The following is a 23301-nucleotide window of genomic DNA, read 5'->3' as shown; positions in this document are numbered from 1 at the left end:
GGCTCCTTCGGCAATCTGGAACCGCAAAATAGTCATTTGACAGCCCCAGACCCCCTCCCCACGAAGCCAAAGTGCTCGGCGGGGCCCGGGAACTTCCCTAGCCCGCGCCCTCCGGGAGTTCAAGTTCGGGTCAGACACAGGCCGTCAACAAAGTACAAACGAGGGCGCGGTAGGGCCGACTGATAGGTACCTTCTCGGTCCTCTCCCTGCCCGCCCGCGCTCCTTGGAGGGTCGCTCCAGGGCCAAGCTGCTGGCATCTGGATCCGGACACCCCCCTCCTCGACGTGCTTGCAGACAAGGATCCTCAAGCCATTCTGTCCCTTTTTCTGAGTCTCAACCTGCCTGCCCCAGCTCTCCCTCCCTGGTTGCCTTTGGGACCTCTCAGGATCAGTGCGTGGTCTCTTGTCCCACACTTAACTGCTACCTTGACCATCCATGTGTCTTCTGAACGTTCTTTGATTTCACAAATGGGTCTCACTCACTGGCCCCAAACTTCATACGTCCTGTTCCTTCTCCTGGAACATTCTTTGCTTGATAATGACTGTTCTCCGAATTTTGTTTCAGCATGGCCTCCTCTGGAAAGCCTACCTTGACTTCCTCTCCTTGGTCGGGTTTCTGAGCTCTAAAGTTCATCCTCACTGGTTTCCCTTATGAAATTCTTATTTTAAAGTCTGATTCCCACTGGAATCAGCTTACTCAAGGATTACTCTTGTTTTTTCATTGTTTTCTATAGTAATTAAAAAAATTTTATAAATGAAGATTTCCAAGTTAACTGACCAAATTTTAGATAGCAACTAAAATATATAAGTTCTAGATAGTATTATTTGCCCTTTAAAGTTTAGAGGCTCCTGTGTTTTTCAAAAATCCATTATTACTTGATGAATCAGAACTTTGGCCTTCCCCTCGCCTCTCCTTTTCCCTCTAGGAATACCTGGGTTCGTCTTTACTACTGATCTGTGTCATTACTTACTATGTGTTGTCTTTTTTCTTCTTTTCTGCATCTCTCTCCCTCTCCCCCAACCCCCAGCCCTAATGTAAAATGGAAATCTAATTATGTACAAGAGTTTTATTAATAGTATCTGCTGCATATTTCACTATTTCATAGTTTTTAAAATTTAAAGTGTGGATGGGGAAAATGTGGGTAGGTAGATGGTTTTATATTTTTTTCTGTAAAAATGAAACTGCCATTTAATTGAAAGTGGCCATCACAAAATGGGAACCTTTTTTTTTTCTTTTTTTTTTTTTTTTTTACCAGAGACCAGTTATGCTTGATAAACAATATTCTATTTCGTCCAGAAAAAATTATCCGGAACAATAGCCATCAGGAGAATTCTTTTATTGTCAGATGCCCCACACAGAGTCTGAGGGACCATGAGACTCTAGGATTCTGCACATTGCCCCCTATACACTGTCCCTCTTGCTCAGGTGAGGACCCGACTTTTAGAGACTCTGACTTTGTTAGGAACCACGCAGGGGCTATGTGTACATGAAGTTCACCACACTTGAGCTGGCATCTATCTCTGTTGCTAAGTGACCTTGGGCAGGTCCCGTGAATCTCATTCCCTGTCTGTAAGGGGGAAATGATATTACCAAGCTCATAGCATTGGCGCGAGGTTCCAGCAATAGGGGAGCTCCACTAGGGTCCTGCCTTGTCCAGACCGGGGGAACCTGAACGAAGAACCACTCTGGGACAGAGACATGGGATGGCGAGGAAGGGGCAGGGGCAGAGAGCATCATTCAGGCTCTTCCAAAACAGAAGGGTCCCCTTGCCTCCCAACGCTGTCTGTGGTGAAGAAAAAGCAAAGGGGAAGTGAGGGTGCACCTGACCACCTGCCATGCAATCACTCCCCATCCCCCACCCCACCTCCGCACCCCCCCCACCGGGGCCTGGCCACACGGGAGCAGACCTCCACAGCCCCAGGAGCCTTACTCCCAGCAGTAAGCCAGCCCTTGCCCCCACTTCCCCTGACTGGGGTGGCAGATTGAGGGTGTGGTCAGAGGCTTGATTCCGGTAGAAGCCAGGGTGCATGAGTATGTGGGTGGGGGGAGCTGTGTCACCAAAGGGAACCGAAAGAAGCCTAGTGTGAGCGGTAGGGAGAGAAGATAGAGGTGTAAAGGGGTAAGTAAGTGGGACAAGACCTCCCACCCAACTCTGGACCCGCCCCCGTCAATGCAGTTCTGTGCAAATTACAGCTGCCCTTACCTCCCCTCCAGGAGACCCACCGCCTCAGGCCCAGCCCTTGGGATTCCCCAGGCTGGCCTTCTCCTCGGATATCCCCTATTTTTGGGAACTTGTTGGCTAAACACCGGGCTCTGGAGTCTAACAGGCCCGAGTCACTCCCCAGTCTACCACGGAGGCATTGTGTGACCTCGAGCAAACCACCAACTCTCTTGGAACCCCCATTTCCCACCTGTAAAGCGAGAATAACAGCACTGTAGCAGGTTGCCTGCGGGGCCTAAATTCAACCAATGCTCAGTGAGCACCTTCTTCAGGCCAGGATAAAACGGAGAACAAAAGTCGATTCTGTCTAATGCCCTGCCCTATCTATGGTGAGAGGTAGTAAATGCTTAAGTAACAAAATCGGGGGTCCTCGTGGGTCACTGTGCAGGATAACAGAGCACGACATGACCCGACTTAGGTTTTAACTTGGCCACTCTTGACTTTGTAAACACACAAGTGGCAGCTTTATTATTAGTGATGCCCAGGAGGCCATATCGGGGCTTCTTCTCCATTTCTTACCAACTGCCACCTCCTCAGAGCTTTCTGGGGCATGACCTGGAAGTCCCCCACTTGGCCAGCACAGTCACATGCACGTCTCTAGACCTCATGTCCCCTCGTCTCCCAATTTGCAGCTCTCTTTACCTCTTCACATGGCCTGAGGCCTAAGACGCCGTGCTGTCTCCTGCATCCATCATCCCAAGCCCCAGCTCTCTGCTCCCTTGGCCCTTTTAAGAACAAATGTTACTTCCCTTTTCCTTCGTGGTCAGCACCTTTCCTCACCCTGACCCCCTGCAGCCTGGCTTCCACGCGTTTCCCATGGATTCTGCTCTGGGCCTTGGTTCCACAGCTCAAGCAGGCCCTGGTACTCCCAGGAACGCCTCAGAATCTCCAGTCTCAGCATCTCTCTCACTTAGACTCTCAGATCCTGCCTGGGATTTCACTAGTGCCAGGAGGTCTCATCAGCTCTTTAAAGAAAGATGGTGGAGACTCTCCTAGCTCAGCTCAGAGCCTTCCTGTCGTCCCCACTCCTTGGTACTGCCCTGCGTCTCAGTGCATTTGTCACTGGTTCTTCTGCTGACCCCTCCCCCACTCATATCCTTCTAGAGCCAGAATGCCCCACCCAGACATCCTGATACCCCCACCCCCGCCCCCACTGCTGCACGGGTGCTGATTCTAGCACTCTTAAAATCTGCTGAGCTCAGCATTTCACTCAAACCACTTCCGTCCCCACTGCTGGGCTCTGTCACAGAAGAGATCAGGGCTCCCGTCCTTCCTGCCTGTTGGTAGAGCATGAGGCACCTGGACAAGAAGGAAAAGAAAGAGGAGGAAACCTTCTAGGCTTCTGCAGTGCAAATAGTTGCTTTATGGGGACAGAGGCCACTTGGCCTCATAGGATCCAGCTGTGGACCTTGGTGTTCTCTCTTGTCCCCCAAAAGACCTGATTGAAGCCTAGACTCTTTATATGTCCCCACCAGGGAGAGGGGTCCCATCCAGGTCCATGAGGTCCACCCATCATTGGTTGGCATGTAGGGGACTCTGTGGTCACAGGCTGCAGTGGGCTTATCAGCCAGACCCATCTCAAGTCCCTGCAGCTTAGAACCAGTCAGTGCATGGGACCCTGCCCGGGGCAGGACTGGTGTCCGTCTGAGGTGAGAAGTGAGGGAGGGAGTCAATTCTGTCTAGGATGTCAGGGTCAGCCCAAAGGCATAGGGGTGCTCCCAACTCACATCTAGCCCTCAGGGTGGTAGGCAGATGACAGAGGACTAGGGTTGGCTCTGGGACTCCGGAAGAGGTGCTCTGTGGCCTGGAGCAGCTGAAGCCTGAGGTCATGGGATGGGGCCACGAGGCATGACATTCATCCTACGTGGCCTCTCAACACTTCATCGCGGAAGGGGGATGTCCACTGCCCCTCTTTGGCCTTCTACAAGGCAGGCTGGGTGGGGGGGTGTGGGTTGAGCATCTCCCACTAGAGGTGGGGGGAGGAGTGGGAGCTCTTGGGGGCTGGTGGGAGCCAAACAGAACTGTGGGAACAGGTGCTTGATTCCTGCCAAGCAGACACTTCTGGACTATTTCCTGGGGGTCAAGCCTCTGGGGGGGGGGGTGCTGGGTTGGGGTGTCCCCAGATTACTGCTCTGGTAGCTTCGGATGCCAGCAGTGGAAAGTCAAGAAAGCACAAAGTTCTAGGGGCTAAAGGACCCTGAGAGCCTCCTAGGACAGGCCTACGCTGTTCTCTTGGGTCCCAGAAAAGAGGAGGCTGTCAGGCCTCTCTGAAGGAGGGTCCGGCGGTGGTTCTTACCAGGCCAGTGTTCTAGAACCTCATTGTTTCACAGGTCTCCAAGCCAGGAGCCAACTGGAACTCTGATGCCTGCCCAAGTCCCCATGCCAGGCCGACTGCAGCCACATGGATGCTGGTGGGCATGTGGGATTCAGGAGTCTCCACTGATCTGTGCCAGTCTGGAAGGCCACGTATGTCCTGTTTCTCTCAGCCTATCCTCCTTCTTCTTTGCTGGGGCAGCGCATTCTTCCAGATCTGCAGGGGGACTGACGTGACTTGACAGTTATCCGGGGCCCATCACGGAGACAGGAAGAACGAGCTACCTGCTCAAGCAGGAAAGAGCTCCCAGGGGCTTCTTCATCATGCCCACCCCCCACCCCCCAACACACTGCAAATGCTTGGCTTTGCAAGTAGCAGGTCACAGAGCGTCCAAAAGAACTGGGCAGGGGGACAGTGATCCCAGGGCTCCTGGGTCCCACCTGACTCTTGGCCATCCAGAGAGCAAGCACTCAATCCTGCATCCTCACTGCGATTCGGGGCCCGGGGTTCAGGGAAGAGACGGTAGGGCCGCAGGCCCCTTGCAGAGGAACAGCTTATCCCAGGCCTTGGAGAAGAGCCAGGAGTGGTCACCGCCCGCCCCACTGCAGCACCAGGGAGGGGGGAATGCTGGGTCAAGGCGGTGTTGGAAATGGATGTGGTGTGGAGGGGGCAGGCCCCATGCTGGGCTGACCTGAGGAGCAGCTACAACCAGACAATCCTAATGAGTCCTTAATACATGCTACATGCTACTAAGCACGTTTCATGTTATTACTGCATGTGATTGCCATGAGCAGCCAACATGAAGTGGGCATTATTAGTATCTCCCTTTACAAAGAGGCAAGCTGAGAAACTTGCTAACCCCGTGAACTTGGACAAGTTAATCTGTGTACTTCTTTGTAGTCTTAGTATCATCCTCGGCTGATAGAAGCACCGCCCCGATCTCTGCCTCAGTCTTTACATGGTGCCTTTCCCCATGTCGTATCTCTGTGTCCTGTGTCCAAATTTCCCTTTTCATGAGGACGTTAGTCATATTGGATTAGGGCCCACCCTAATGACTTCATCTTAACCTAAATAATTACATCTGCCACGATCCTATGTACAAATAAGGCCACATTCTGAGGTACTGGGTTAGGACTTGAACGTACGGATTTGAGGGGAAATAATGCACTCCCTACCAATATTTAACATGTAACCTACTTTGCACCAAACACTGGGGTCACATTTGATTTTCATGGCAACCGTAGAAGGCAGGAGAATGTATCGCATTCATTTTACAGACGAAGACCCTGAAGTTCAGCAAGGTTAGGTGGTTCACCCAAAGGCACACAGCAACTAGCCAGGGATTTGAACCACACTAAACCATAAGTGACGTCTGATCATGCCGGAGTCAGACACACTGGGGTTCAGGTCCTAACTGGATGGCCTGGAGAGGTATTCACCCTCTCTAGCCTTCAGTGTCCTCATTTGAAAAATAGGGTCGATATTGCCCTGTCAACAACAAAGTGCTGCTGTTCAATGGTGAGGATGAGGTCTAGCCCGGTGACTGACACAGAGTAGAAGAAATGATAGTGATATAAGTGTAGCAGTAGCTGCTGGGTAGGGCATGTCCTGTGTCCTGTTGGTTCTGGGTGGCTGCCTCCCTACGACCACCTGTCCTTGCTGAGTTCCCAAGGCAGTCAGAGCCAGGGAGGCATGCAGATCAGTCCACCCTGGCCACCCAGAGCTCCCTGGGGTGCTGCACCCTCTAGACATGACTCCAACTCTTCCCCTCCACCGGTCCTGACACAAGTGAGGGGGAGGGTGGAGGGTGTTGGCAGCTGGGGGCCTCCTTCCCGTGCCCAGGCCCCAGGGTGTTGTCTGTGTAGAAAGGTGGCCCGGGTGTTCAGAGAATGACCACAGCCCCTGAGGGAGGCTGCCTACTGCCCAGCTGCCTCACCTTCTCTTCCTCAGGGACAAGCCCATGAGAAATTGTAGGATCAGAGAACAGACCAGGGGTTGGGGGTGCAGGGATGGGGCTGACCACAAAGGAGCAGCACGAAGCGGTGGGAAGACTAAAATTAGTGGGTACACTAAAAAGAATGAGTTTTATTATATGGAAATGACAAAACTTTAAAAAGTGATTCAGAAGGGCCGAATTCTATGGGCGCCTGGCTGGCTCAGGAGAAGCGTGTGAAACTTGATCTTGGGGTTGTGAGTTCGAGCCCCACGTTGGCTGTGGGGGCAGATTACATGAATTAAGTAAGTAATTAAAAAAAAAAAGAAGAGCCAAATTCTAAACGTCAAGAAGTTTTAGGAATAGCTTAACAAATTTAGTTTGTAGTTTCCTCTTTATGCAAGCAAAAGACTCAAATATGATAAATATGTCTTAGAGAACTCTTTAAATAAACCTAAAATAAAATTTCTAAGTAATTAAACAAAGAGAAGCAAAGAAAAGGAATACATCCTTCCCAGAAAGGCAGGAGTGGCACCTGTCCCTACCCTTTGTGTCTCCCTCCCTCCAGCCTGGCTTGTCAGGGCCCTGCTGTGCCTCCCTGACTTCCTCCCACCTCTCGGGAGGCTGACTTCTGTCAAGCTCCCTGACTGTCCCAGGGGCTCAGACAAAGGGCCCACCCTCAGTATGGGTGGCTGCAGGTGACAGGCGGACAAGTTGGGGCCCTGGCAGGACACACGCATTAAATGGAGGCAAGTTCGCAGAAGTGTTAAACAGGGTTACGAAAGCCAGTGGGGAATGTCCAGGCACCCAGGGCTTAGCATCATCGGGAACCATTACTACCCTCTGAGGGACAACCTCCAGGACCTGCCACAGCAAGGCGACGGCACTGTCTGTTCCGTATCCCTGTCCCCCTATCTCTTGCCACTGCCTCCCCCTAGCCAAAGCCACCCGGAATCCAGAGACCAAGAGAGCCAGGGGCATGGGGACTGAGGAGGCCAGCCTCCTTGGGGCATGGAGTGAGGCAGAGGAAAGCAGAGATGGATGGGGGGAGGGGTGGCAAGCAGAGAGAAAGGGAGGAATCTGATGGGGGTGGGGGGGTTGGGGGATATGCCCTAGGGCCCAAGGTTACCTCAGGCTCCTCCCCCGGGGGCGGCCAAGCCTCCCAGCTGCTCTTCCAGGCTGGGAGTTCCTGAATGAATGAATGAATGAATGACGAATTTGAGGATGGATGAGTGACGGATATAATGGGAAGAGGCTGGCTCGTGCTGGCACTAAGAACAAGGTGGATTATTTTCCCCAGGATTTCCACCCTTCTAGGCCTTTAAGGACTGTTTCCTAAGTACCCACTTCGAGGCCCTGCAATGGACCCTGAGCTGGAGAAGCAGAGGCCAAGGCAGGGGCGGGGGTGCCATCAGGCACTGGGGAGCCTGTGTGGCCCTGCCCTGCCCTGCCCTGCCCGGGAGGCCTTGCTTCTCCTCCCTCTCACTGGAAACACACTCAGGGGCTTCCCACCCCCTAGCTCCACCCCCACCCCTCACCAAGGCCCCACCTTCTCCATCTGGGCCACTCAGGGCTGGGTTCAGTTGGGTGTTGATGCTGCAGGGGAGGGGAGGTGAGGGACAGCAGGGTGGAGACTGGAGACCGAGGGACCTGTCACCCCGATTAGTATAGTGTGCACATCTGCAGAGTAGCACCAGCTCCCCAGCGCAAGCCTCCTGGTGGGAGGAGCAGAGCTTGGCCTCGGGGACCTCGAATGTTCTCAGAGTGCCCTGGGAGGTAGGGATGGTGGCGATTGACGGGGAGGGGGAGGCTTTCCCTTCCGCGGCTGGCGGTGCCAGGAGGGGCCTAGCATTGTGCTGGGCGCGTGAACACTTGCACATGTGCATTGTCTGACCTAGATACTTTGTCAGGTTGCAAACTACCCCTCCCGCACCCTGTACCTCTTTCAATTAGGCTGGGTGTTTAGCGAAGGCTATTGTGAGTCCGAGGGGGCAGAGGCAGAGAGGTGGGGAGCCCCAAATCTCATGGGGAAAACCTCATGAAGGCTCAGTTTCTGGAGTCCAAGAACCAGCACTGGGGTTGCGGTGCGGGTCAGGATAGGAGGGTGGGAGGCGTAAGGCAGAGACCTCTTCTGAGAGGTCTCTCTTGGGGGTCCTCAGACATCACATCCCCCACTTCTACTTTGGACTGGAGCTTGGAAGGCAGCAAATCATGGGACTGAGCATCGCTTGGGATGAGGGTCAGGGGCCTGGGGTGAGGGTTCAAGGGCAGAGTACCCCTCATTATGCTTCAGCCTTGCCCCGACCCAGTCTTCAGTCGCGGCCTCCATAGAAGTCTGAGTGAGTAGTACGGAGGCCTATCCCCAGTGAGTGAACTGATCCCTGGTGTGTGAGTGACCCCGGTCTTCACCTTGTCCTGTGCTCCACCTGTTCCCTGCTCCCAGGTCTGTTCCCAAAGATTTCCAGATGCACTGACCCACTGATCCAGATGCACTGATGCACTGATCCAGATTCCAGACCCACTGTGGGGTTCCAGTAGAGACCGTTTGCTTTCTTAGCAGGGCCGCTGGTTGAATGAGATAGGCGGAAGCCTTCTGCGACTGTCCCCCGCCAAGCTTCCTCATGTTCAAATCCCCCCACTCCATGCTTTGCCTACCCTCCAGCCCAGCTTCGCTCAGGCTTCGAATTTTAGGATACTCTAGGGAAAGGGCAGAGGGTAGCTACCATTGCCACTGAGCCCTGCCCCCACAGCCTGTTTGTCTCTGGGGGCAGAAGGGAATGTGGACGAGCTCAGGGGTTATACCGAGAAGTACTTAAGGTGTAGGAAGGAGCAGCAGGGGCAGTTGCCAGGGGAGCCTGACCCCAGGGCTACCAATGAGCTGCTCCCAGACCTTAGGACACTTGCTTTCCTGGGCCTGAACATCTGACTCAGGAAATCCGAGGTGATGCCTAGGGCCATGCAGCCCCCCAAATGCTCCATCAAAGCTGCATCCTCCGTATCGCTCACTGGGGCCACCATGTGGCCATCTCAATGCCTCAGTCCTTCTCGGTGGCATCCCTTTTCCAAGGCCATTCTTGCTCAGGCAGCTTTCCTGCCCACACCCTCGGCCCAGGACCTTCCCTGGGGACATCTTACCTGGACGGGACAGGAAGACAGTATGGTAAGCTGTCCACAGTTAGCCTAGAGCAACCACTAAGAAAACTACTAAATAAATAGGTATAAAAACAAATCATTTAGGAATAATTTAAATCTTATATTAGACATATATTAAAATAAATAAATAAATAAATAAATAAATAAATAAATAAATAATAAATCTTAGAAAATACATTGTAAAAGAAGGCAGTCTGGGAGAAATAGAGGAACAAAAAAGACATGAGATACTTAGAAAACTAGCAACATGGCAAATACAACTATCAATAATGTGAACGGATTAAAGAATCCAATTAAAAGGCAGAGATCATCAGATCCGACACCAATATCCGACAATATGCTATCTATAGGAGACAGATTTTAGATTTAAAGATATAAGGGTGCTCTCTCTCTCTCTCTCCCTCTTTTTCTCTCTCTCTCAAAATGCATAAACATTTTTAAAAATTAAAAAAAAATCTATCGGGTCTAGTATAGCACAGGGGAATATAGTCAATAATGTTGTAACCACTTTGAATTTTTTTTTTTTAGCGTTTATTTATTTTTGAGAGAGAGAGAGACAGAGCATGAACGGGGGAGGGGCAGAGAGAGAGGGGAGACACAGAATGCAAAGCAGGCTCCAGGCTCTGAGCCATCAGCCCAGAGCCCGACGCGGGGCTCAAACTCACAGACCGCAAGATAGTGACATCAGTCGGATGCTTAACCGACTGAGCCACCCAGGCACCCCACAACTCTGTATGTGATAGATGGCAGCTAGACTTGGTGGTGACCATCCTGTAATGTATATAAATATGGAATCACTATGTTGGGCACCTGAAACTAATACAATATTGTGTTTCAATTAAAAAAGTATTATGATGATGGTATATGTTAGAAATCTAATGGTTAATTTAAATTCACATTTACTGTATATATTAAACATAAACTTTCTGCTTTAAACCTTAAAAAAAATCGACTGGGTCTGATATTAGTATAGCCTCTCAAGTTTTCTCATGGTTGCTATTTGCATGATATAGCTTTTTACATCTATTTGTGTCTTTGGGTTTTTTTTTTTTTAATTTGTTTATTTTATTTAAAATTTTTTAAACATTTATTCAGTTTTTGAGAGACAGAGAGCATGAGTGGAAGAGGGGCAGAGAGAGAGGGGAGACACACAATCCAAAGCAGGCTCCAGGCTCCAAGCTGTCAGCACAGAGCCCAACGCGGGGCTTGAACTCATGAACCGTGAGATCATGACCTGAGCCAAAGTCGGTTGCTTAACCGACTGAGCCACCCAGGTGCCCCGTTTTTTTTTTTTTTATTTTTAATGTTTATTTATTTATTTTGAGAGAGAGAGAGAGTGCAAACCAGGGAGAGGCAGGGAGAGAGGGAGAGAAAGAATCCCATGCAGTGTCCATGCTTCCAGCACAGAGCTGGATGCAGGGCATGAACTCATGAACTGTGAGATCATGACCTGAGCCGAACTCAAGAGTTGGATGCTTAACCTGCTGAGCTACCCAGGCACCCCCAGACCCAATAGATTTTAAAACAAAGGAAGTTACTAAAGATAAAGAGGGACATTTTATCGTGATAGAAGTTTAATTATCTAAGTGGTGACAATTAGAAACAGATATGCACCTAACAAAAGAGCTATAGTTCACAGCACATACAAAAATTAACTCAAAATGGATCAAAGACCTATATGTAAGAGCTAATACCATAAGAAAATATAGGAATAAATCTTACTAACTTTGGATTAGGTGATGGTTCTCTACATATGACACTTGAAGTACAAGCAACAAAAGGAAAAAAAAAACAGATAAATTGAACTTCAACTTCATCAAAATTAAAAGCTTTTGTGCTGCAAAGGACACAGTAAAAAAAGTAAAGAGTCACCCCACAGAATGGAAGAAAACAGGGGTTAGCCATATACCTGATAAGTGATTTGTAACTTACAAATCTTTGTTCTTTGTAATATACAAAGAACTCTTACTCTGAATAAACAAAAAGACAACTCAGTTAAACTTGGGGAAAGGATTTGAATAGACATTCCTCCAGAGAAGTTATATAAATGACTAATCAGCACATGTAAAGATGTCAACATCATGAGTCATTAGGGAAATGCAAATCAAAACCATACTGGGATACCACTTTACAGCCACGAGGATGGATATTAAAAAAAAAAAAAAAAAAAAAAAAAAAAAAAAAGGGGGCGCCTGGGTGGCGCAGTCGGTTAAGCGTCCGACTTCAGCCAGGTCACGATCTCGCGGTCCGGGAGTTCGAGCCCCACATCGGGCTCTGGGCTGATGGTTCAGAGCCTGGAGCTTGCTTCCGACTCTGTGTCTCCCTCTCTCTCTATCCCTCCCCCGTTCATGCTCTGTCTCTCTCTGTCCCAAAAATAAATAAACGTTGAAAAAAAATTAAAAAAAAAAAAAAGTCAATAATGAGTGTTGTAGAGAATGTGGAGAAATCGGAACCCTCATATACTGCTGGTGGGAATGTAAAGTGGTACAGCCACTTAGGAAAACAATTTGGCACTTCCTGAAAAGGTTAAAGATAGAGTTACCACCCGATGCAGCGATCCCACCTGGCAGACACCCAAGAGACGTTGATGCCTAAATCCACAAAAAAACTTGCACATGAATATTCATAATAGCCCCAAAGTGGAAACAATCCAAATGCTTATCAACTGATGAGTGAATAAATAAAATATGGAATAAAAAAATAAAAACTGGAATGTTATTCGGCAGTAGAAAGGAACAAGGGTACTGATACATGCCACAACACGGAAGATCCTTGAAAATACGCTAAGCGAAAGAAGTGGGACACAAAGGACCACATGTTGTAAAATTTACGCAGATGAAATGTCCCGAATAGGCACATGAATCCATACAGAAGTGAAAATGAGTGGTTGGTTGCCTGGGGCTGGGGAATGGGTTGCGGTAGGAAATAGGGGGTGACTGCAAAGGGTACAGGGATTCCTTGGGGGTGACGAAATGTTCTAACAGTTGATTGTGGTGATAGTTTAGTATATTCACAGCCGTGTGACTATACCCAATTACTGAAGTGTATACTTCTCCCCGCCCCTCCCCCCCCATAACAACATCCTTTATTGGGCACCAGCAGTGCCCTGGTAAGCCCGCGTGCGCAGACTGGACGAGGTGCAGGGCTGGCTTTAGTGACGGTGCTGTCGCAGCTGCAGTCCACCGCAGCCACACGTCCCAGTTTTTAGTTTCTTTGTTCAGCTTTATATACACTTTCGGGTGCCCCCTTCCCCGCCCCCGCTGCTGCCGTCACATGCGATCACATGACTTTCAACTTCACTCATGGGCTGCTCAGCTATCAAATCAATGGCAAAGTTTTCATTCGCCTCTTTCTGGTGACCTACAAATCGAATTTTCCTAGTCTTTATTATCATAAACATGACGGATGTGTGTAACCTTCTCCCTGGTGGGCCAGGATCGCACCCCGAAACACCTGGAGCGTCCACACAGCTCATGCCCAGCAGCCCCAGAAGGTCACGCTGCCGCCATCTTGTGGGCTCTGAATTGTGCTCTTTCAACAGGTGGATTTATGGTATGTGAATTATATTTCAATAAAGCTGTTACCAAAACAAAAACCATAAAAAGGGAACCTGAGGTTATTTGTGGGTATTAGGACATCTGGTGCCTCATGGTAGTCCAGCTGTGGTTTTGATCTGCTGGCCTCTCCTCCTTGTCATCTGATCCCTCTCTTCACATTACCTGGAAGGAAGAGCTGCTATTCCTTTCCCTCAGTCCCTATTCTAGCTCTTGTTTTTCTCTAAAACTGTGGGGTGGGGCTATGGTGCTGGGGGAGACCAGTTGCTTGACCAGAAGAACCCCCTTGACCAGTCTTGGTCCAAACTCCAGTGGCCAGCCTATGTGGGAAGGCAAGTGTGGACCCTGACTGCCAAGGGAGTCCAGAGAGGGGTGCTGAGCTAATCCAAAGCAGAGGGCCTTGGGCAAGTGTAGGCAATGTCGCTTACTGACCAGCCTCCATCTGGCTCCTCAGAGCCACAAATTGAGTTGGGTCAGTTCTGACGCAGGCTGCCAATGATAGGCTTTGCCTCTGTTTGGGATCTGAAGTCTGGGGCCCTGACCCAGGATCGCAGGAATAGGGGCCAAAGGAACTTTTGAGACTCAGTAACCCCAACCCAATCTTTGGATTTTATAATGGGGTTGAGGCAGTGGGAAGAGAGACCCCTGTGTGTGCCCATCCACCGGTACCTGCCAAGCAACCCCCATGGCCGTACCCTGGGATTAAAGCAGAAAGGGGCGGAGCTGGCAAAGTGGACCTGCTGGAGGGGCCCTCCCAGCCCATTGTGCAAGGGAGCATAAATCTTGTAAATTTTGCACGCATCAATCTTGTAACTGCATGCATTCCCAGTGCTGTGGGAGAACCGAGGAGAAGCGGAAGTTCCCCGTGTGCAGGAGTCATGGGTGGTGGGTGAAGATCAACAACATCTCCATAGCGGTTAGGTGTCAGAGCTCTGGTGGAGCGCCAGTCCCCCGCTCTCCAGCTGAGTGAGCTTGCCTAGGCTGCTTAAACTCTCCAAGCCCCCGTTTCCTTGCCTGTTGGAGCCATTAAGGATAGCAAGAAGAGAAATGGGTGGGAAGAAGAGGGAACTGCCAGCAGGAAGCTACATGTATGTATCTTGTCTCCTCTTCCCCCAACTTCTTAGCTTGAGAAATGAAAGTCACAAAAGAGATTGAAGACACCCTAGGTTGGAATAAGCACAAGAATGACTGGCAAGCTCCCCTCCAGGCTGGAGAACCTCAAGGCTTGGAGGTCCCTGTATGGGCTCCTGGAAGCCTCCCCGCCCCCGCTCCCCCCCAGGTCCTTGCTCTGCTGCAGGATTCAGATATGCAATCTGATTGCATCAGTCTCCCTATGCCAAAATCAAAACAACAAATGTACACACACTCCTAAAATCCCAGCAGGTTCAATCCAACAAGGAAGTATTCGGTTCCAGCTGTGAATATTAATCTGTGCAGTGTTGGTCAAGTGTGGGGACTGGTATTTCGTACTGAGCAGTTGTGCCGCAGCTTGGCACAGAGCCTGGAACATCGTGAGGTGGACCTTGGCGGGCATTTTAAGGACAGGCAAAGGATGACCTTCCTGGAGGGGGACCGGTGGGCTACCTACTCTGAATTTGGGGGAGGGGTAGCCAGGCTGTGGGATACAGTTGTGAAATTCAAATCTCAGATCTCTGATAAACAACACAGCCCCCACCTGCTGTAGCAGCTCAGCCGGTCAGCCAGGGGTAGCCTTTGCCTGGGGTGGACATGATGTTGTGAGTGGGGAGGGAGGGTCCTGGGGGAATCGGGAGGCTGAGAGAGGAGCTGCTGAGATTGCGGACTCAGGGACAAGTTGACAAGGGTTGTGGGGGTGGGGGGATGGGGGCTGGGATCCTGCACAGCCTGTTGCAAAATGCCATCTCTAAACGAAACCGCCTGGTCTACACATGCTTGCATATGGTCGTGTGAGCCAGGTGAAGGGTGTGGAAGAGCATACCCGTGTCACCCTTGGTCACCTGGGGGTGGCAGTACATGGGCAAGGGAAGGGCCTGGGGCAGATGTAAACGATAAGCTTTGTTTTTATACCTTTGTAGTATCTCATTTCGTTTGTCACAACCTGTATGGTTTGAAAGATAACAAGTGAAGTACAAGAAATTAATCATTTACTAATCCTTTCTGTCTCTCCCTCCTCACAACTGCCTTTTGCTCCCAGCCAGCAAATCCAGAGAGAAAACCAACCTGCTGCTATTGGCAGTGCAACCCGAAGCAGGTAAGGAGCGGGAGGCAACTTATGTTGGGGTCTTCTGTGGGCCGGGCACCGTGCATACGTCGGGCGCACACACACATCGACCTGCAGACTCGGCGGTAAGAGAATCAACAAGGGATGTTGAAGACCGGGGACTAGCAAGGGTGGGAAGCCATCACCACTCCTGAGCTGAGAGGACAAGGGGAAGGAATAGCGTCATCATGGGAGCCAGGTTAGCAGAAGGAGGGAAGAAATACCCCTAGCCACTCTCCTCTCCTGCCTTCCAGGCCTCGCCTGTGCCTCTCGTTGGCTGACCCCAGAGGCGGCCAGGGGGATGCGTCTGTAGGGGCAGAGAGGGAGGAGAATGAATGGGAGGAGGGAGAAATGGAGAACCACCAGCACAGACAGCGAGTGTGGAGCAGGAGTTGACCTCAGAACTTCGGCTGCCCTACGTAGCAACATGTGCTCCTGTGCCCGCACGTCCCCCCGGCTCCCACACACCACTCCGTCTGTAGGGCCATCTTGCCAAGTAAAGGCTCAAGCCCGAGTCTTTCCTTCTTTCTCTGGCCAGAATGTCCTCTTCTAAGGGAAGGGCTGGGTTTTGGGTCGGGACAGCTGCGTCTGGCAGAAAACGTGAGTCCTGTATTCCAAGCCCAACACCTATGATCCCGTGCTCACACTCCTCCTCTGCCAGAAACCCCATTTCCCCTTCTCTTGATCTGCATGGGGCATTCCACCAAGGACCATGTTTTGTTTACTGCCACATCCCTGTATCTGGCTTGATGCCCGGCACAAAAGAGGCTCACAGTAATCACTCGTGGTGGAACTCAAATGACTCTCCGGATGCCCTTTCCTCGGGGCCCTGGGCTTTTATGTCATGGATTGGGTTTTCCGGAAGCTTCTTTACCTTCTGTTGCAGATAAAGAATGTACCGAGCCCTCTTTCCAGCCATTAGTTTACATAACCTTCACAAAACACTCAATGGGGGCGGGGGGTGTTGTTAGAGCTACAGGTCACAGCTAAGAAAAATTCACCACTGAAAGTTAAATGACTTGTCTGGAGTCACCGGTAGAAAGTCCCATCAGACCCAGGGTTTGGTCTAGCAGCTCTCACCACAGTCTGCGCTTAGCCTCTCTCTGCTCCACCCAGTCTCCCAGGGGACCTGCCTTGTAACAGGCACCGCTTTCTTTAACCTTGATGGGACCAGAGCTGCTACTTCCTTGTTTCTTTTCTGGCCTGCTGGCCCTAGCTTTCCTCTGCTCCTGTGAGCCCAGCTCCAGGCCCGCTGAGGCCAGGTCTCAGCATTGGCTCACGGCCGCCCCTCCCCCGACTGCCAATGTCTTAGGCCTCTTTAGGGGTCCACATTCCTGGGGAGAGATGCTGTCCTCTCTTAAGGCGCATGGGGAGTGGGCTGGCAGGACCTTTAGTCCCGGCCTGGGCTGGGGGAAGGGTGGCTTCTGACTTGCTGGCCTTTACAGCAGGGACGGAGACTGCTTTGGCAGGATTCATGGCTCCACCCTCAGTGTCCCTTTGCCTGTGAGCTAGGGGCCCATCCCCACCTCCCCCTGCTTCCCAGCTGCACTGAGGAGTTTGTGGCCAGCTTTCTTCACTTCCTCCCTTTGGCCCCCTCTGCCTGCTGAGCCCAGGGCCCAGCCCTGCCCCCAGTCCAGGCTCACCCCCGCCCCTAGGCCTGACTTTAGGAACTGGAAAATGGGCAGGGACCAGCCAGCAAAGGGAGGGCTTGGCATTTGGGGCCAAGCCTGGGCTTACTGGAGGTGGCTAGGGGTGGGGAGTAGAGCCCAGGAAGGAAATGTATAGGTGGACAAAGGAGGACGAAAGCGGGAGCCCTTGATTCCAGAGGTCTGGAGCAGCACCTATGGCTGTTATTTGTTATTTACCGAGCACTTAGCATGTGCCGACCACTACCCTAAATTAGTTTTATATTCTCACTGCCAGTCTATAAAGTAGACAGTATGATCCTCTGTTTACAAACAGGGAAAGTGAGGTACAGTTAGGGGTCTGTCTAAGGGCACACGGATTTGGCTAAATAGGGTTTTGAACCCAGCCCCATCCTCTTCTCTCGCAAGCAAGAAAAAAGCTGAACTGGGAACCCAAGGGCAAATGGAATAACCCTAAGGGGGCAGGAAAACCAGCTGTCCCAGGGCCCCAGAGTGACAAATCCGTGTTTATTGTCCCGTCTCCTCCAGGGCTCACGTGCAGGAGACGGTCCCAGCTTCCCGCAGGGCTGGGGCTGCTCTCCCACCGCCTTACCTCTGAGACAGGGCTGGGGTCAGGATGGAGCTGGGGTCCAGGGCGCGAGGTGCCCATCAGGGAGGCAGGCGCCACCCTGGGCGGGATGACAGACTCCAGAAGCCCTCCCTGAACAAAGACTGGGTGGGAGGCGGCCTGGTGTGTCCCCACCCCGCCTCCCCCAGCGCCTGCTGAGCCGCGACCACAGACAGCGAGGCGGAGCGAGCATGGCGGGGCCCCCGGCCGCTCTGCTGCCCCTCGTCCTCCAGCTCACGAGCGTGGCCGTGGCCTCCGCGACGGACGGAGGTAAGTCGGGGCGCTGAGGGCCTGGGGGCGGCCGGGAAGGACCCCATTTCTTACTCAGCCCAGCCTGAGGGAAGGAGCTGGCGCCAGGCTGCCTCTCCCGACCCCCAGCCTCGGGGTGCGGGCGCCTCTCGGGCGGCCTCGGTCCTCCCCGTCGGTGGAGGAGCCAGCAAGGGGGCGCGGCCCTGAGGTTGAGGCCCCGCGCCCAGAGGAGAGAGAGGGGGCTCCCTGCAATGGCTGGAGAGGAATTCCTGCAGGCAGCGGTGGGGGAGAGGCTGCCCTGGAATCTGGGAGTCTGAAGTTAATTATTTGTCTTGAGAAAGGGGGAAAAAAGGAGGCCCGCTATGGGAGCCGACTCTGAGGCTGTGTCTGGCCTTCTCCTAGGAGGGCAGGCAGGAAAAGAGGGGTCAGTGCAAGCACTTGGCAGCCGGCTGGGGAGAGGGGAGCCGAGGACAATTCCATGGGGAGCAATCAGGCTCCGTGAAACAACCAGGAGCTCTTTCTGCTGGTCTCTCCAGGCAAGGGACTGGTCCTGTCTTCCCTGCCGGAGACCCCCCCAGCCTCTCCCTGCCTCCCTTAGTGTGACTGCTTAAATAGGTCTGGAGGAGGGGTCATGGGGTGGGGGTGTCAAGCCGGGACGGGAAGGGGGGCGGTTGACGGTACTGATCATCTGCAACTGCCCTTCAGGGCGCCAAGAAGAATGCTAGATACTGGAGCCATACCAAGGGAGCACAGTTCCAGGTGACAGGATACCCGGCAAGGGAGGGGGATGGGAATGTGCACAAGAGGCTTGGGTGCCGGTAGACCTTGGAGGTGGGGAAGAGCAGGGCACGGGGGCATTTGCAAAAGGTCACCTTTGGACTTGCTGGGAACCTTCAGATGTGTGACTTAGAGAGGTGGGTGCCAGAGAGGAGGAGCAGGTGGAGGCAGGAGGTGGGCTTTGGCTTCAGCCTCCTGAGTGGAAAGAGGGGAGAGGAGAAGAGGGAGGAGTGGGTTGGGGACACCTGGGCGAGACCAGAGGCTGGTGGGTTGGGGGGTACAAAACGGGGAATCTGAGCCCCAGATCTCTTAGTAGGCGGGGATAGCATTTCCCAAGCCAAGGAACTCAGGCCAAAGCAGGTTTGGAAGAAAGAAGGCAACTTGGGTTTCAGATTAGACTCTCCAACCCCCGCTTGGGGGTGTGGGGACAAGGGAGTGGGTGACACAGTCCCTTACCTCACAGGACTAGTGTCTTCGAGAAACCCAGGCCCGGCCTCATTAATGAGCTGCCTCTGAGGGAAAGACCCTCCTCTCTCTGTCCTCCTCTTCCTCCTCCAGCCCCTCCACTGCCCACCCCCAACCCGGAAGAGCGATCTGGTCTGTGGGATGTCAGTGGAGTCAGCCTATCCCCGCCCCACGGTTTTTACTTTCCTGACTGAAGGGGAGGGGTTAAAGTGAGGTGGAAATGGCTGTCCAACCTCAGGCCTGAACTCAGAGAAACCCCCTTCTCTGACGCAGTGTCATCAAAAAACCAGGGACAGGCTGTCTTTATTCAGCCTGGTGCCTTGGGAGCTAGTGGGGGCCCTGCCAACTCCTTCCCCAAACCCTTCAAGAAATGCAGCCCCCTCTGCCCAGTGTGGGGTCCTGTCTTCCAAACCATGCAGGGGAGGAGGGTCACCCTGTGCTCCACCCCTGTCTACCTGCCCACTCACCTGCCAGGGAAGGAGAAATGGCCTGTGAGGGTGCTGGCCTGAAAGCGTAGAAGGAGGAGAAGGCAGCCCTGGGTGGACCAAAGTGAGCCAGACCAGCTTTCCCGCGTAGCAAGAACCTCTGTCGGGTACAGAATGCGGGCTCCCGATGTGGGGGTCCCCAGGCCCCCTCTACCACAGGCCTGGAAATAGTGGCAAGGCTGGGCGCGGGGTGGGGGTGGAGCAGAGGGAGCAGTTGCCCCTCCCTGTGCACATTCTCTGGAAGCAGTGCCCTTGCTGACAGGTGAGGACAGGCAGTTGGGGGGCCAGGGCTGCTCACACCAGACCCCGGGCCCCATAAAGCAGCCCCGCCTTTCGCATGTCCGTCTCCCTCTCCTGCCCTGAGTCTGCACTGGCTTCTGGGCCCTCCCAGCCTGACTTGTCAGCTCCCGGGGCTAACCCTGGCCAAGACCCTGACCCATGTCAAGATGGATGACCCTGACACGCTCCCCGTGGCTGGGGACCCCTGCAGCATCAGGAAGCTACAGGGAGGCCCCGGTCTAGACACTCCCTGTCGTATCCCCAGCAGGTCAGGGGCCCTGGGGCTGATATCTGACCGAGGTTCTTGCTACTTGGGAAAGCTGGTCTGGGTCACTTTTGTTCACCTTCTCCCTTCTCCTTCCACGCTTCCGTGCCAGCACCCTCAGAGACCATATCTCCTTCTCTGGAAGGTAGGTGGGCAGATGGACAGGGGTGGGCCACGGGGCGACCCCTCCTTCCCTGCATGGTTTGTAAGACAGGACCCAGGAAACCTTGCTAGGAAACCTTTCACCCACAGGCCCACCTTGGATTCTTGTGCTCTTCAGGTGGGGTCATCCTCCCGGAGCCCCCTGGGCTTGCTGACATCCTGGACCACCAGCAGCAGGCACCAGCCCGCTCCTCATCCCATGCTGGGGCCCCACAGGAGCAGTGGCGCCCCCTGGAGGAGCGACTGGAAAGGCTGGAGGCCCAGATGATGGAACTCAGAGAGCAGGTAGTGCTGGAGGCCGGAGGGCTTGTTGGGGGGGGGGGGGGGGTAGGGCAGGTCTTGTGTAGTGAGAGGAAGGAAGGATTGGACTTGGGGGAGGGGGCCCGGGAACTCTAAAATAGAGTTTTATTTTATTAGTTTTTTAATGCCAGCTTTTTGCTTTTATTATTTATTTATTTAATTTTTTTTTTTTTTTTTTTTTTTTTTTTTTAATTTTAGAGGAAGAGCACGAGCGGGGGACAGGGGCAGAGGGAGTGAGAGAGAATCTTAAGCAGGCTCCATGCTCGGTGTGGAGTCTGACTCGAGGCTTGATCCCACGACCCTGGGATCCTGACCTGAGCCAAAATCAAGAGTCTAACGCTTAACCGACTGAGCCATCCAGGCACCCCGAGTTTTATTTTATTTTATTTTATTTTTTTTAAATTTTTTTTCAATGTTTATTTATTTTTGGGACAGAGAGAGACAGAGCATGAACGGGGGAGGGGCAGAGAGAGAGGGAGACACAGAATCGGAAACAGGCTCCAGGCTCTGAGCCATCAGCCCAGAGCCCGATGCGGGGCTCGAACTCCTGGACCGCGAGATCGTGACCTGGCTGAAGTCGGACGCTTAACCGACTGCGCCACCCAGGCGCCCCCCGAGTTTTATTTTAAACGCACATGGAGAAATTCTTATATGAACAGCTCTTCACATCGATTCTTTCATATAAACGAAGAGCCTCCGGAGTATTTGTTTTTTCCATCTAGACTTTCGTATTCTTTCGTGTGTTTGACAAATATTATGGAGGACCTACGATACATAAGGCATCATCAGGAAAGATTTTGGATGGGTAAAGGATTTAAACTGTTAGAGAGAGGGGATCGGGTCCCCTTCTGCCCAAAGGAGAGGTCTGGGCATGCCATGTCCCTCTGGGAGCCTGTCCAGACTCTAGGTCCTGAGAACTGTGTCTAAACTAGACGCTGTGTGGAGGGCACCCACCTCTCCCCTTGAACTCTCAGATTTCCTTCTCGTCCTGCTCGGTCTTCACACCCTACAAATCTGCGGGATGTGTTGGGTAGCGGGGAGCTGAGCCAGTGCCCCCCACTTTCCCCTCTCCCTCTTTCCCCAGAACAAAGAGCTGCAGGTGAGGGTGAGGCAGCTGGAGTCCTGTGAATGCCGCCCAGCGTCTCCCCAGTGCTGGGGGCTGGGGCGGGCCTGGCCCGAGGGTGCTCGTTGGGAGCCTGACACCTGCACCGCCTGTGTCTGCCAGAATGGGACCGTGCACTGTGACCCCAAGCCCGACCTGCCCCACTGCCACGGTGAGTGCCACCCTGTCTGCCTGCCAGGACCACCTCGGCACCTAGAGATGGCCGCGAGTGCCTGAGTGACAGCACTATCTTCTCCCCAGGCTGCAGCCACAATGGTCACACCTATGGCAACGGGGAGACCTTCTCCCCGGACGCTTGCACCACCTGTCACTGCTTGGTGAGTTCCCGCGACCCACCTGGATATCCCATACTTGGCCCCCTCACCTGCTTCACTTAAGCCACCAGCCACTGCGGCCCGGTGTGCTCAATGTCATGTAATGGGGTCTGCCTGCCCTTCCCCCAAAGTTTTGGCCGCCAGTGGCTCCGGCTGATTCCAAGTGGCTATATTTTCTGGGGCTTAACCCCCCCCCCCACCACACGCACATGGCGGGGGCCCCCAAACCTCTCTGATTTGGGCCTGGCAAACAGTGGCATGGAGGGCAGAGAGGATGGAGTTGCTTGTCTTCCTACATGCCCCCTCTCCTGTGGACCCTCACTGTCCCCGCCCATCCACCTGTCCCTGTCATCTACCTGCCTATTCCCCCTCACTCGGCTCCACATCCACATTCTTCCAGCCTTTCCTTCCTCGCTCCTCCGTTGAGGAAGTTTTCAGTTCCCTTCCTAGGATCTCTCCACTCTGGGAACTTGCTGGCACCTGGAAGAGATGCTTTCTGGGGGCCAAGAGCAGTAGGAGATGATGGGAGTGGGGGTAGGGTGTCTCTTTCCTGCCCTCAGACCGAAGGTAGCCCATGTACCCTGAGCTGCCTCAACTTCTTGCTCCTCTGGTGTGTCACAGCCTGGGGTGAGGTTTCAGTTCTGGAAGCCAGGTCCTCGGGGTTCTGATGGCTGGGCAGCCACTAGTCTGCTTCCCCACAGGAAGGAACCATAAAGTGTACCCAGAAGCCATGCCCAAGAGGACCCTGCCCGGAGCCAGGAACATGCTGTCCTCACTGTGAGCCAGGTCAGCCTCCTGCCAGCCTCGCCTCCTGCACTCACTCTGGGGCCCCCAGAACCATCGTCTGCCCCCTGCCACATGCCCAGAGAGTGCCTGCCCACCCACTCCAGCAGTAGTTAGGGAATTCAGAACGGAAGCACAGCCAGCAAATACTCCGGCCTGGGACTGATCCAAAAGCTCTGTATGATCTTTTTCCTGCCCCCAGGGAGCTTCTAATCTAGTTGAGAAAATAAACAGCCAACATAACACAAGATTTAAGATCCAATGAATAGAGTAAGAGAACGTAAAGAAGGGCAGTATGTGGTTAGCTGCCAGAGGCTCAGTGGTAACAGACTGCTGTAAGCCTTGCATTTTGGACTTTCTTCTGTGGGCAATGGGGAGCCATTGAAGGCTGCAGACAGAGCCGGAGTGTGGCTTGTTCAAAGGAGTGTTTTA

General features: G+C 52.9%; 1 protein-coding gene across 1 annotated transcript in view; it reads left to right on the top strand.

The window, feature by feature from the left end:
• The first annotated feature begins 4532 nt into the window (after positions 1–4532).
• The window catches only part of KCP (kielin cysteine rich BMP regulator), a 39605-nt gene continuing 20836 nt past the window's right edge, over positions 4533–23301 (top strand). The window contains exons 1-7 of the mRNA XM_045052729.1: positions 4533–4687; positions 13057–13173; positions 15349–17937; positions 20468–20634; positions 21734–21923; positions 22013–22089; positions 22788–22872. Coding sequence (XP_044908664.1) covers positions 17859–17937; positions 20468–20634; positions 21734–21923; positions 22013–22089; positions 22788–22872 — 598 coding nt within the window. The 5' untranslated portion in view covers positions 4533–4687; positions 13057–13173; positions 15349–17858. The remainder of the gene's footprint in view (positions 4688–13056; positions 13174–15348; positions 17938–20467; positions 20635–21733; positions 21924–22012; positions 22090–22787; positions 22873–23301) is intronic.

The sequence above is a fragment of the Felis catus genome, chromosome A2, assembly GCF_018350175.1.
Source record: "Felis catus isolate Fca126 chromosome A2, F.catus_Fca126_mat1.0, whole genome shotgun sequence".
Classification (NCBI taxonomy): Eukaryota; Metazoa; Chordata; class Mammalia; order Carnivora; family Felidae; genus Felis; species Felis catus.
This window is presented reverse-complemented; position numbering and strand designations above follow the sequence as displayed.